The 12,848-nt window shown below is 50.6% G+C and overlaps 1 protein-coding gene across 1 annotated transcript; it reads right to left on the reverse strand.

The window, feature by feature from the left end:
* Positions 1-3,987: 3,987 nt before the first annotated feature.
* POU4F1 (POU class 4 homeobox 1) lies at positions 3,988-6,398 on the reverse strand. Its single transcript, XM_048295676.1, has 2 exons — positions 5,917-6,398; positions 3,988-5,067 (listed from the first exon to the last, which is right to left on the reverse strand). Exons 1-2 carry the CDS (start codon positions 6,037-6,039, stop codon positions 4,018-4,020), a joined length of 1,173 nt encoding a protein of 390 aa, XP_048151633.1. The 5' UTR covers positions 6,040-6,398; the 3' UTR covers positions 3,988-4,017.
* Positions 6,399-12,848: the final 6,450 nt, after the last annotated feature.

Consider the following 12,848-nt stretch of genomic DNA (forward strand, 5'->3'; position numbering starts at 1 on the left):
CAAGGGGCACAGGCTGGAGTGCAGGAGTCGTCAGAGGTGGCAGCCGCCACCCGGCAGCGGCCTTAGCCCCTGGCACAGAGGGAGTGGGGGGGGAATATTTGTATTTTTTTGGTCACTAATGGCTCTTTATGCCAGAGGTTGCCTACTGTTGGGGAATAAATGTGAACACATGTTTTGCCTCTGGGTCTTTTATCTTACTTTCTTTCCTCGGATGCAAAAGTTTTAACAGTCCTTAGGTTAAACCTTATAAATTCTTCTTTCCTTTTTTTTTTTTTTTTGTTTTCTTTCTTTCTTTCTTTTTCTTTCTTTCTTTCTTTTTCTTTCTTTCTTTCTTTCTTTCTTTCTTTCTTTCTTTCTTTTCCTTCCTTCCTTCCTTCCTTCCTTCCTTCCTTCCTTCCTTTTTCTTTCTTTCTCTTTCTTATTTTCTTTTCTTTCTCTCTCTCTCTTTTTCTTTCTTTCTTTTTCTTTCTCTCTCCCCTCGATTTTCTTTCTTTGAATATTTTAAATGAGGCATTTATTAAAAAGGCCTCACTAGAATTTTGTGGTTTTATGAAGTATTCAGATTCATCTGACGGAAAGCAGGACGTTTTGGTTTTGCACAGTTTCCTACCATGAAAAATAGGAAACTCTGCAAAGCTTTTATTTTCACCATCTGTTTTATTAACATATTGGTTTTTTCTTTGTACTCGATAAAGATTGTACTTATTACAAAACAAACTCCTCAATTTTTCAATACATACATCGGCCATTACTGAATGATACAAATCTGGTATCAATTTCAACATTTCAATCATTTGGGGCAGATGAAAAAGAAAACCCAACATTTGTAATTATTTTTATTTGTTCATTCCTGACTCTCCAAAAAAATGATATCCGGTAATACTTTTCTATAAAATAATATTTTTACAAATGCATTTATTAAAAATTCTGATGACATTTCAAGTTAATAACAACAGAAACAAGTCAATTTCCGGTGGACGAGATCTATGGGTTTTTTTTAAAAATACCTTTAGTGCTTATTTTTTAACATCAACAGTTGTTTAAAATCACAGCTTTTTTGAACGTATTATTCTTTTCTGAACATCACGTGTCTTGATTCACAGATTTACCGGCAAAATTAAAAAGATTTGGCTAAAATATGTCTACAGAAGAAATAATCCCAGCTATTAAGTAACTTTTTACATTTGGCATCTGATCTAGTCACAGGTCATCAGAAAATAGAAAGAGGTTCTTTGATCACTTGAAGCAGTAGGTGGCATCCTATACGTTCCTAATGAACAATTGCATTCACAACATAAGGAGAGATCAGTTTAGGATTTTCATATTTATTAACCCAAAATAAAAATAAAGTATCTTGTTACATAATTAAGTGCAATTAGGCCAGTCAGAACAACATATAAACCTGAAACCACCCAAGCTTTTCTTCTTTATACATTTTTGTAGGTGCATAATCCTTTCCAGCACACTGAAAAGAAATACTTCAGAAGTCCTTTTTAAAATTTTACTTTGATTTATATTCTGCAGTTATAGAATAAACTTCAAGAAACACACGCAGCTAATATATAGTTAATTTATTCGGAGCACCGATTTTCACATAAGAGCTATCTCAAAGTAATGATTTCTGGATTTAGCAGAAAAATACATCTCTCACTATTTTCTTTTTGGTAGAATTAGTCTTATCGTCTAACGGCCATACCTTGAATTTACCAGCCGTGTCTCGGAAATATTTTTCTTTTTTTTAAATGCACCCAATAATAATGATAACTATTCTGTTTTCACGTTTGTTTTATTTGTAAGTATGCTGGGACACATCTCCCTGTTGTATTTTGACGTACAGAAATATTTCTGATAGAAATTAAAGTAATAAAGACACAACCAAGGAGAAAGCTCAGCAAACATACATGGACAGGTAGATTATTCAGTGAGACATTTCAGGATCCACACGTGGTTGCAGTTTGTAACCTTGTTGTTGTTGTTGTTGTTGTTTTGTGCATTAAAGAAAATATTTACAATCGTCTTTCTTATCTTTTTTTCCTCTTTTTTTTTTTCTTTTTTTTTTCCTCTTTTAAATCTAAATACAAGAACGTGACAAGAACGTTTGTGTTTTCGGTGAAAACAGGCAGTTAAACTGTGAAATTACACCATCCACAAAAGATTCTACCAGAAGCTAGTCTATTTAGTGCTCAGTTTCAAAATGCATAGAATGTTTGCGCTGCAAACAATGATACACAAAATAATAATAATAATAATAAAAATAAAAATAGATAAATAAATAAATAAATAAATAATATCGAGACTTTATCACGGATCTTTCTATGCCCTTTTTTTCCCCTCTTTTCTTTTCCTTTTCTTTCTTTCCCTTTTTTTTTTTTTTTTTTTTCAGGTCGTGTCATGCATAATTTCAGTCTATTATTTGTTTTGATTTAAACAGAATGGTATTTTCTTTTCAGAAATTCTTTTTTTATTTGAAAGCCTCAGCAGTCTCTCGGCAAGAGCCAGAGTCAGAGATGCCTTCTGCACGTCGCTGCCCTTTTTACCTAACAAGCCCTGATAATTTTGTTTGTTTGTTTTCAATCCGCGAGACATATAACAGACCTTGACGATTATTAGCAATATCAGCATCGTTATTACGGAATAACATCATCACTTCCAATCCAGGAGACTGTGATAGTGCAAATTGAACCCCATACATCCCTCCCAAAAGCCATCCTCTACACAACGTTTATTATTTACAATAAACGACTTTTAAGCCCAAGTGGTTTTTTGTCTTGTGTTTGTTCCCAACATGCACACCCCTCAGAAACAAATGTCATTTCAGACCCATCACCAGTGATTTCTTTTGCCTACCGGGTGCAATAACCTCCAGCCCTCGGAGGAAACCAAGAGAGGACCTTAACCTAAATCCAGCAGATTTGGTGGGGATCCGGGGGGGCATACGGTTGGGAGCAGCGGGGAGGGAGGGAGGAGAAAGAACGTAGTTAACCACGAGCCTTAATGAATCTGAACGTAATCTTTTGGAGAGCATCCCCGCTCTGGCAGGTTTGGCATCTGCCTCCAGATGCATCTCTGCAGAGAGAGGGACCTGTCTTTGGACACAGCTAGAAACGCAAACCACGCAGGCGAGGGAGGAGAAACAAAGGGGTTGTGGAGTAACTTTTTTTTTTTTTTCTCCTTTTTTCCTTGAGCTAGCTAGGATTATTGAGGCAACAACGGAGAGCAAAGGGACTGCTCCCTAGCCTCGGGGGGCCGCTCCCCCGGTCCCGGCCCTTGCCCCGCTCGCACCGTTCCCCCGGCACAGACAAGACCCATGGCCAAAGCCTCGTGCAAAACCGCGTTCGAGGGAAAATCAAAAACAACAACAGAAAAAAAAAACCAAAACCCCACAACAAAACCCCAAACCAAACAAAAAACCCAAGCCAACCAAAGAAAAAGTTCCCCCGCACGAAACCACCGCTGTCCTTATTCATTACCAAGCCGGGGGAAAAAAAGAAAAGCAGAAAGTAATGAAAAGAGACCCAAACCAAACGTAGCATCATCATCACCGACAATTTCGCCTTCCGGGTTTGTTGGTCGGTTTTGTTTTCCTTCGGAAAATTGTGACTTAGGTTTCTCGGTTTGTGGTTGTTGCTGTCACGGTATTTATTGGTGGGTGTCTGTGTGTGTTTACGCTTTAAGTTGCTCTTTCTCCCGCTTTCTGTCGGGGGGTGGGGGGCAGAGAGGGGATAGGGCCACAGAAGTGACCCCCATGGGTTTCTAGAGCGTTTTTACCTCCTCTCTCCTCCTTCTTCTCGTTGGTGTTCCGGTGTCTTTTTTGTTTTAATAATTGATAGCGCACCCCCCCCACACGCACGCCCCCCCTCTCCCGAGTAGTTCGCGTTTAATTTCTACATCGTCCCTTGGTCCCCAGGAGCCTCCCACGGCGTCTCAGGCGACGGTGGCGGTGCGTGGGCGTCCCCCGCGGCCCCGGCCCGGCCCCTCCCGTGCCCCCGGTGCCGGGGCCGCCCCTCCCGCCCGCCCCTAGTAGGTGGCGGAAAATTTCATCCGTTTCTGCTTCTGTCTCTGGTTGCAAAACCAAACCCGCACCACATTCTTTTTGAGGTCCAATTTCTCGGCGATGGCGGCGATCTTCTCGGAGGAGGGCCGGGGCTGGACGGCGAAGTACGCCTCCAGTGAGCGCTTTTCCGGGGCGGCGATGGAAGTCCGCTTGCGCTTCTTCTCGCCCCCGTTGAAGAGCTCGGGCTTGTTCATTTTTTCCCGCTGGGCACCCTCGGCCTCCTCCAGCCAGGCCTGCAGGATGGGCTTGAGGGCGATCATGTTGTTGTGGGAGAGGGTGAGGGACTCGAAGCGGCAGATGGTGCTCTGGCTGAGGGAGCCCACCCCCGGGATCTTCAGGTTGGCCAGCGCCGAGCCCACGTCGGCCTGGGTCACCCCCAGCTTGATGCGGCGCTGCTTGAAGCGCTCGGCGAAGGCCTCCAGCTCTCGCGGGTCCGTGTCCGAGTCGCAGATGGAGGCCAGGCCGGCCGCTCCCACCACCGCCGCCGCCGAGGCCACCTGCCCCGCGGCGCCGTGGTGCGCGGCCACCAGCCCGGGGTGCGGCAGCCCCGACGGCATGTTCATGGCGGCCGGGTGCGAGAGGTGGCCCAGGCCGTGCATGTGCGAGTGCGGGTGGGCCGAGGTGGAGATGAGGCCGCCGCCGCCCCCGCCGCCGCCGCCGCCAGCCCCGCCGCCGCCGGCCCCTCCGCCGCCGCCTCCCGCCCCGTCGTGGCCGCCGCCGCCGCCCCCTCCGCCGCCGCCTCCGCCGGGCATGAGGGCAAGGGAGGGGGAGGTGATGTGGTCGAGGAGGTCGCCGGGCTCCAGCGCCTGGTGATGGTGGTGGTGGTGGTGGTGGTGGTGCGCCAGGGGCACGGTGGAGGTGGAGGTGCAGGGCACACTGTTCATGGTGTGGTACGTGGCGTCGGGTTTGAACGGGTGGCTCTTGCCCTGCGAGACGGCGATGTCGACGGCGGCCAGAGCCTCGGCCCGCGCCAGCAGGGTCTCATCGAGGCTGGCGAAGATATTGCTCTGCAGCTGCAGGAGACACAAAACAGAGCGGGGTGCGGGGAGAGGAGGGCAAGGGGGCAGAGAGGGGGCAAAGTGCGGAGGGGGAAGGGAACGGGCGGGGGACAGCGTGGGGTTGCAGGAGCGCCGCGGAAAAGGAGGGGGAAAGTCGAGGGAGGGGAGAGAGAGGTGGGCAAAGTTGGGGTGATGGCCGGGAAGCCGGCAGTAGGATCAGCGTGTAAGGGAGTACGGGATCGGGGGGAAGAGCCGAGTGATTGAGGAAAGCGTGGTATAGCAGGCGACAGCCCGGGGAAATGAGGGGAAACAGGGGGATGGGGTAGAATAATGGGGGGATGGGAGGGGAAAGAAGCGAGAAGAGGGAGCAAAACAGGAAAAGAAGTGAAGAGTAGAAAGGTAAGGAAGCAAGGGGGGATCGGAAAAGGAGTGAAGGAAGGAGTGAAAGGAACAAATAAATTAATAAATTAAAAGGGGGAAAATGGAACGAAAAGAGAAGAGAAAGGAGGAGAAGAAATGGATCTGTAACTCTCAGCTGGGGAATTGTGTCAAACACAAGAGCACATAAAACGCATTCCTTTTCAGAGGCCGAGTCATAAAAATTAATACAGAAAGTGGATGAAGTCGGAGACTCGTGTGAACACCGCTTTCAAAAAAGATCACAGGCACTCAGATGATTGCAGAGGAAGACATGAAAAAAACATTAAGCGCCGCTTGTCAAAATGTGCCTCGCAGCGGTTTTTTTATTAATGCACATACACATACATGCAGTATACAGAAAAGAGAGAGAGAAAGAAAGAAAAGTGTGTGCGTGTGTGTAAGGGAGAGAAAGAAAGAAGAGAGCTGCAGCTGTCTGTCCCTTACCGGTGGAGTTGGTAGACATGCTCTTCTTATTGCTTCCGAGCTGGAGTGTAGAGAGGGGTATTTGTGCTCAGGTAGGGTGGGATGCATGGCAAAATGAGGCTGTTTGCTGTTCATGGACATCATCTTGAAGGCTTGGCATGTAAATCCACAAACACTCCTAAAGTCGGGGGAAAAGTGCTCTCCGGGCTCTCTCCTCCCACTGGAGGAAGCCGCTGACAGCGGCGGGTGGCGGTGGCGGAGCCGGTGGTGGCGGCGGTGCCGCAGCGGACCCTGCCCCCGCCGCCGCCGCTGCCGCGGTGGCCGAGGCTGGGCTGCGTAGGCGAGCGGGCGGCAAGGCTCCCTCCGGCCCCCGCCGTCTCCCTCGCTCCCTCCCTCACTCAGTTCTCTGCCTGCCGCTGCCCGGCGCCGGGCGCGCTGCGCTGCGCTCTGCCCGCACCTGAGCCCCGCATCCCGTGGCTACCGCCGGGCGGGCTCTCGCGAGAGCGCGGCGGCTCCGGCTTTGACAGACATCAGCTGTCTCCCCCCCTTCCTCCTCCTCCTCCTCCTCCTCCTCCTCCTCCTCCTCCTCCTTTTCCTCCCGCCGCCCCCGGTCCTTGCCTCCCCGCGCCTTGTTGCATCTCCCGCAGCCCTCACCCGTCTCGCCGGGGCGGCGGCGGCGGGGCCACTCTTATAGCGAGCGGCACCGAGCACCGGGCGGCTGCGGCACCTGTGGCTGCCACACGTGCGCGCTGCGCGGCCGCCAGCGCGGCCCGGGGCGCCCCGATGGGGCGGGGATGGGCGGGGTGCGGGGCTGGGCGCCCCTTCCCTGCCCTCGGAGCGGCGGAGGGAACCGGCCCGGCCCTGGGCAATGAAGCACAAAGGTGCGCTGCCCCTCCGCGCCGCGGAGCCCCGCCACAGAAAGGGACGTCCTCCGGCCGCTGCCCACTCCTGCCGCGAATTGTACACCGGCTCCTGGAGAAGACCTGCGGCGGCAGACATTTGTTTGAACCACTCAGAGGCTATTGTTTTCCCTGTAATTTAATTTTCCCCCACCCCGTGTAGTTTTATTGCACGTATAGCTGTGCCAGGCGCGGCAGGTGACAGCCGCTGCGCCCACGCAGGGCGTGTGTTGTGCGTGTGCGCTCTGCACGGGCAGCGCCGCGGAGGTCAGACTCTGCATCTCCTCCTGCTGCCCAGCCCCAACTCCTGCTCCGTGCGAAAAGCCAGGTTGCACTGGCGTGGCCTGAAGCAGAAAGCAGAAAACAATCAAAACCAGTCTTTCTCTTTTCTTTTCTTTCTTTTCTTTCTTTTCTTTCTTTTCTTTCTTTTTTCTTTTCTTTCTTTTCTTTCTTTTCTTTTCTTTTCTTTCTTTTCTTTTTCTTTCTTTTCCTTCCTTCCTTCATTCCTTCCTTCCTTCCTTCCTTCCTTCCTTCCTTCCTTCCTTCCTTCCTTCCTTCCTTCCTTCCTTCCTTCCTTCCTTCCTCTGTTTCGTACTCTTCTTTCCCTCCATTTTCTGTGGTTTATCCTTAGAATACTCTTGCCTTTGAGTCAAACAGTTAAGGAGTGACACTGTTAGTGTTATGAGTGATTCGGGATTTCTAGAGTTTTAGAGTACATTCTATTTTTTCTTGTAACTAGTTGCTTACGAAGTCGAAGGCAAAACTATGGAAGGAGTGAATCTGCTACTGTGCCTGTGAGATTAGTACGAATCTTTAGCCAACGGCCCAAGGTGAATCCTGTCCCTTGGGGCACGCTGGAGCCGTCCCTCGGTGACCGACCAGATGCTGCCTTGTTTGTTTCAGCAGGGCTGCAGGCAAGCAGGCAGCGGGGAGAGGCAGCGGGGTGTTTGGATCAGGGATGTGACAGCCTGGGAGTGCATCGGAATTGTTCTGTTTCTCCTGAACGCCTCTTATTTATGCGCATAAACACAGCCGAAAGGTCACGCAGGAAAACACACACGCGCACACACAGCACCACCACAACCCCAAGTGAAGTCCACATTTGTCTTCATAAGCCTTTCCCTAGCTCCCCAGCCAGTCCAGGAGGAAGGAGGGAAACGTCTGCCAATTACTTGTGCGAGAGGGAGCCAGGTCTCCATCCATTACCGTGTCCCCTGGGGTGGCGGAATGCAACTTCATCTCTGAAGGGGGTGAACTTGAAACTGGGCTTGGGCTCTCCTTATTTATCGAAATTATCGTATCAGAATCCACAAATCATACTTTATGTGTATTTATTGACCTTTTTTTTTTTTTTTTAAGCCATGAGTTACTCTAGCTACTTCTCAGCTACCATGCATTGTAAAGGAAAACCCTCCTGAGGAAGGGACGGGGAGGAGTAAGGAAGTGGGAGAGATCACAAATTTTCGCCAAAGTTGCTGAAAAGCACCCGGCTCCAGGAGCAAGGCCCGAGCCGAGCAGGCTGCCTTTCCCGACCATGGCGAGGTCCAGCCAACAGCCGCGGTGCTGCTGGGTTGAGGCCGGCGAGGCAGGGAGGCAGGTAACCGGGACCACGTCCTCGTCCCGTGGAGGAAGGCGTGGGATGCTGTTCCTCCTGGAATGCATGGGTGCTTATCCGTGTGCCTCTGCACGAACCCCACTCTCCAGGATGCTGTCCGGCCAAGTTCATCAGGTTTCCCTAAGGAAAACGCTGAGAGAAGGTGCAAGCGGTGGCAAAGGCAGCGGAGAGGAAGGTTTCTAGGCTAAACGGTGACCTGCCTTCCGGCCCACATACCACCGGGCACTTGCTTTGCCTGTGGGGCCGGGTCTTTAACTTCTGAGCTCTCAGGGGCTGGGTCAGGGCAGCGGGGGTAGGCAGGAAGTGCAGACAGCCAGGGCAGGCAGACACTAGAGGAATGGGAACATACGGCTATGGCAGGTGCTGCGGGGCGAGACTTTCTCCTTGACTGTAGGAACACCAACCCCCACTGGCACTTTTAAAACGACCCCTTCTGTTCACGGGCTTATTTTTGGGGGCCAAAAAGACAGAGAATTCAGCCCTTTTCCCGCCTCCGCCCCCGGCGCCCGAAGGCTGAGGAGGTGAGGACCTTTAGAAGTTCTAAGCGTCCCACCTCCAAGGTGTCTTCTGAACGCTGGGATGGGGGTGGGCACGCCGTCTCTGCAGCTTGCGGGATGCAGCCTACTGGACTCTCCTCGGGGGCGAAGCAGTCCCGCCCGGCTGGAGACACACCCCTTGTCAGGGGTTCTTCGCTCCATCACTCAAACTGCCCGGTCGCGGCCGCCCGAGGGACGGGGGTGACGGCGTGCGGGGGAGCGAAGCCTCCGGACTCCGAAGAAGAGGCGGGCTGCTCCTGGGGCTCCTGGGGCGGCTGCTGCCGGCCCCCGCCCGCTCCCCTCTGCTTCCCCGGAGGCAGAAGCCTCCGTAGGGAGTTGCAGCCAAGTCTTCCCTCCGTCTGGTCTTTCAGGAGAATAGAGGAGAAGGACAAGAGGGGGTTTTTTTGGAGCAGCGTTTGGTCTGTCACTTATCAAGTCCCGGAGGAAAAACTTTTCTTCGCAGTTCTCGGAACTTTTTTTTTTTTTTTTCTTTTTAAAGAGCTAAAGCGGTAACTTTACGCTAACTTTTAAGGCAACGCTAAAAATTACAACCTGACCGCAACTCCTGCTCCTGCGGTGCTGCAACTGGTCCCGGCGCCGCCGCTGCCCTGCCCTTCGCCACACCGAGTGGAGGGGCTGCTGCCCGAAGGGGTTCCCCGGGCCCGCCGGGAACCAGCACCCCTTGTCACCAGCCCCCGGCGGCCTCCCTCTTCCTGCCACACACTGCCAGCTCCCGGGGCAGACGGCTTCAGCCAGGCTCAGAATCGCGCGGGCCTGGTAATAGATTTTATCTTAATGTTCGCTGTTATTTCTATTCCTCGTGGGTACGTCCAGCCTCATGAATACTGATGGCAATAAACTCGCAGGCTTCGAGGAGCGAGTTCATTGGCGACACGACCATGCTGTAGCCCTACGTTTAAGGCCCGAGATGCTTAATAAAGCCAGGGAGGGGCACACACACACACATATATGTGTATATGTATAGGTATATGTATATATATACACATTTACTTGTCTCCCGTAGTTTTCTCCGGCTTCAAATGCAAGAAAGAAATGCAGAATTCCTTAATTGACTGACTGCCTATCTCGAGAAAGCAATAAAGTAACCCCTTATTCCCACAGTGAAACGATTTATAAATTAATTACTATAACCCATTGTATTTGATTTCTCTTTTTAGGATTCCCCAAAGATGAATACACTAAAGCTTATGATATTAACCATTAATGTCTTATCATAGTTTGCTATATATCCCGACTTAAGAAAAAATAGCTAATGTGGATCTCACTGCTCCCTCTAAACCTTCTGGATATTTTCATCTCAGCAAATGTTAGCTTTACATTTTGTAGTCGCGGTATTTGTCCTACCCTGAGTGTCACTGGGAGCACTGAGACAAAACCTACAGTACATACGTTATTTGGTGAAGTTCACAGAAAGTCAATATCCCATTTAAAGTAAAAGCTATTCTCCCTTTAAATGATCAAAATTAACCTTCAGAATTAAAAAACAAAACCCACAACAAAACACAACCAACCCTTTGGGTGAATGCACAAAAAGTATTTCCTTGTCCTAATGAGGACTTTCCTTACATCAGCAAAGACCTGCTAATTACTGATGTACAAGCCGCAATAATTGCTTTTGCAACCAAAGTGTAGAATGTTGTCATATTAAAAATTGAAACGCTTGATGGTAATTTAAGTCCCAAGATAGTTCACAACGTCCCCTTTCGGGAAAGGAAGGAGACCGGAGCAGCTAGGCTGGTAGAGGTCCGGTGGAAAACACCACAGGTCCTGTTGGTAGTAAAGTTTCTCGCTCTTTCTTTCAAGTGATGCGGAGGAATTAAAAAGCACACCGAGAAGCCCCTCCAGCAAAACACCTCCCAGACCCTGCTTCCTTCCACCCCCGCTCCGTGGGCAAACCGGCTGCTGCCTTTCACCCGCGTCTACGATCGCTCGCGCTGCAAGGACGCCACGTTTCGATGGGGTAGCCAGAAAACGCAGCCTTCCTTCCCCCGAGGGAGGCAAGAGGAGGGCTCCGCGGGGGCAGGGATCGGTCGCCAGCCGCGTCCCACGGCACTCCGGGGTCCGCTCGGCTGCCAAAACAGGGAGAGGAGCGCTCGGCTCCCCCCGCCCCCCCGTGCGAATCAAAGCACCTTCCGAGGGGCTGGGAAGTAGTTGCCTTGTCATGTAACACATTGCCCTGATTTATTATAAAATTTTAACGAAATCATGCATATTTTAACAGCCTTTAATCACTGCATGAAAATTTAATTCATGAACTGTAGCGCGTTTAAATAAATGAAGTGTTAATTCATTAGGATTAATTAATTTGTTAAAGGATTGTGTGCAAGGTTAAGGTGGAAGAAAAACTCTTTGTTAGTTTCGAGTCTTAATCACCGGGTTTTGTTAACAGTGAAGGTGGGGAAAAAAACCGCAGTGAGGGTTTGCGTGGAGCAGGGGAGCCCGGGGAGGACAGCACCGGGGGAGGAGCGAGCCCGCAGCCCACGGACGGGGGACACCTCGGCCTCCCCCGGCCTTTTTTCCGAGCTGGGGACCGTAATCCTGGCCGAGCAGGTGGAAGTCGAGCCCCGGGCGGGAAGGGATGGGCCAGGCGCATCCCCACGACACCCTCCGGGCAGGGCATACGGGCTCCGTGCGGCTTTCCTGGCTGGCAGCCAGCGCCAACACTTCTCTTCCCAAAATCTGGCGACAGCTCTAAGGCGGCCACGATAAAAAGCATCCCCGACACCGTTTTCTGTAAGATGCGTGTGGCCACGGAGCCGCCCAGCCCTGCAGCTGGTCCCCACTGCTTTCCCAGGCATGCTACTACGGGGAGAGTGACTCGGGAAAGGGACAGGGACTCCTCTCATCCGTTCCCCCTGCACTTTCTGCCGGCTTGGAACCCGATGGCCCCATGAGCATTAGGTAGGAGCAGCTTGGCTACTTGTCTGCTTAGCCTCCCTGAAAACCAGCAGACAGCACCCACACAGCCTGTAAGAGCTTTAGAGAGGAGATAATGCTTTCTACTGAGAAAAGCTGAAAAACCACGAATACTCAACTTCATTTGTTTTACAGCCCAGTTTCATTCTCCCCTGTTCTCTCTCACTACATTCACGGCTGTCAAAGCACACACAAGCTTTCCCCTCTGCCAGCTGTGCTTTTTCCTCCACCCTTCAGCTAATGAAGATGGCTTTTCCAGTTAGAACTGAGGGACACTGAGGCAGCAACTCAACGCTAGGCCACAAATGCAGGATAGACAGACCACCCGTCTAGGCCACGCTTGACAAGCAGGTGGCTCATCACAGCAGTAGAGGACTGCTGCAAGGGATCAAGGCACAGGGAGGGCTGGACCTGGATTAGTAGCCAGAGAGGCAATTCTTGGAATAACCACGAACCCCTATATTGAGTTACCTCAGAGCTGCTTTTCCCTGATCCAAACCTGGGAAGGAAGCATATAAGCCTTAGTCCATTTACATGGGGATGGCCTTATGCCAAAAAGTAGCAAGGAAGGAGTGTCCATGGCGTGCAAAACTTTAACCATAACCACAGCACAAAAGAGGTGTGTAAGGACTGTATTTCAAGCCTACAGTTGCTGGGAGTCAGAGGCATGACTTGGATGCCGTGCAAGAATTAGGACCAGACTCAGTCAGTTTAAACTGCCTTGAAAGGGCATTATTGGTTGATGGAAACAGTTGTGAAATGAAGGTTGAAGGATGGGAGACCAAGTTAGCACACCCTGTACTGCATATACAAGCTATGCATTGTCCCCCTTGCCCCCATTTTAAAGGTATTTCCAGAAGAGACAATAGAGCACATTTAAAACCAAACACAGCCCAAGTCAGTATTGGGTGCCGGCAGGCAGAGTTGTTCTGGTATCCCCTCACCCAAGGAAGCAATACCAAGTAG

The sequence above is a fragment of the Corvus hawaiiensis genome, chromosome 2 (genome assembly GCF_020740725.1).
Source record: "Corvus hawaiiensis isolate bCorHaw1 chromosome 2, bCorHaw1.pri.cur, whole genome shotgun sequence".
Lineage (NCBI taxonomy): Eukaryota > Metazoa > Chordata > Aves > Passeriformes > Corvidae > Corvus > Corvus hawaiiensis.

Excerpts from the sequence above, each read along its gene's own strand:
- POU4F1 (XM_048295676.1), bottom strand. The coding sequence starts at position 6,039 with ATGATGTCCATGAACAGCAAACAGCCTCATTTTGCCATGCATCCCACC. Across the intron at positions 5,068-5,916 it reads CATGTCTACCAACTCCACCG|CTGCAGAGCAATATCTTCGC; the intron begins GTAAGGGACAGA and ends TGTCTCCTGCAG.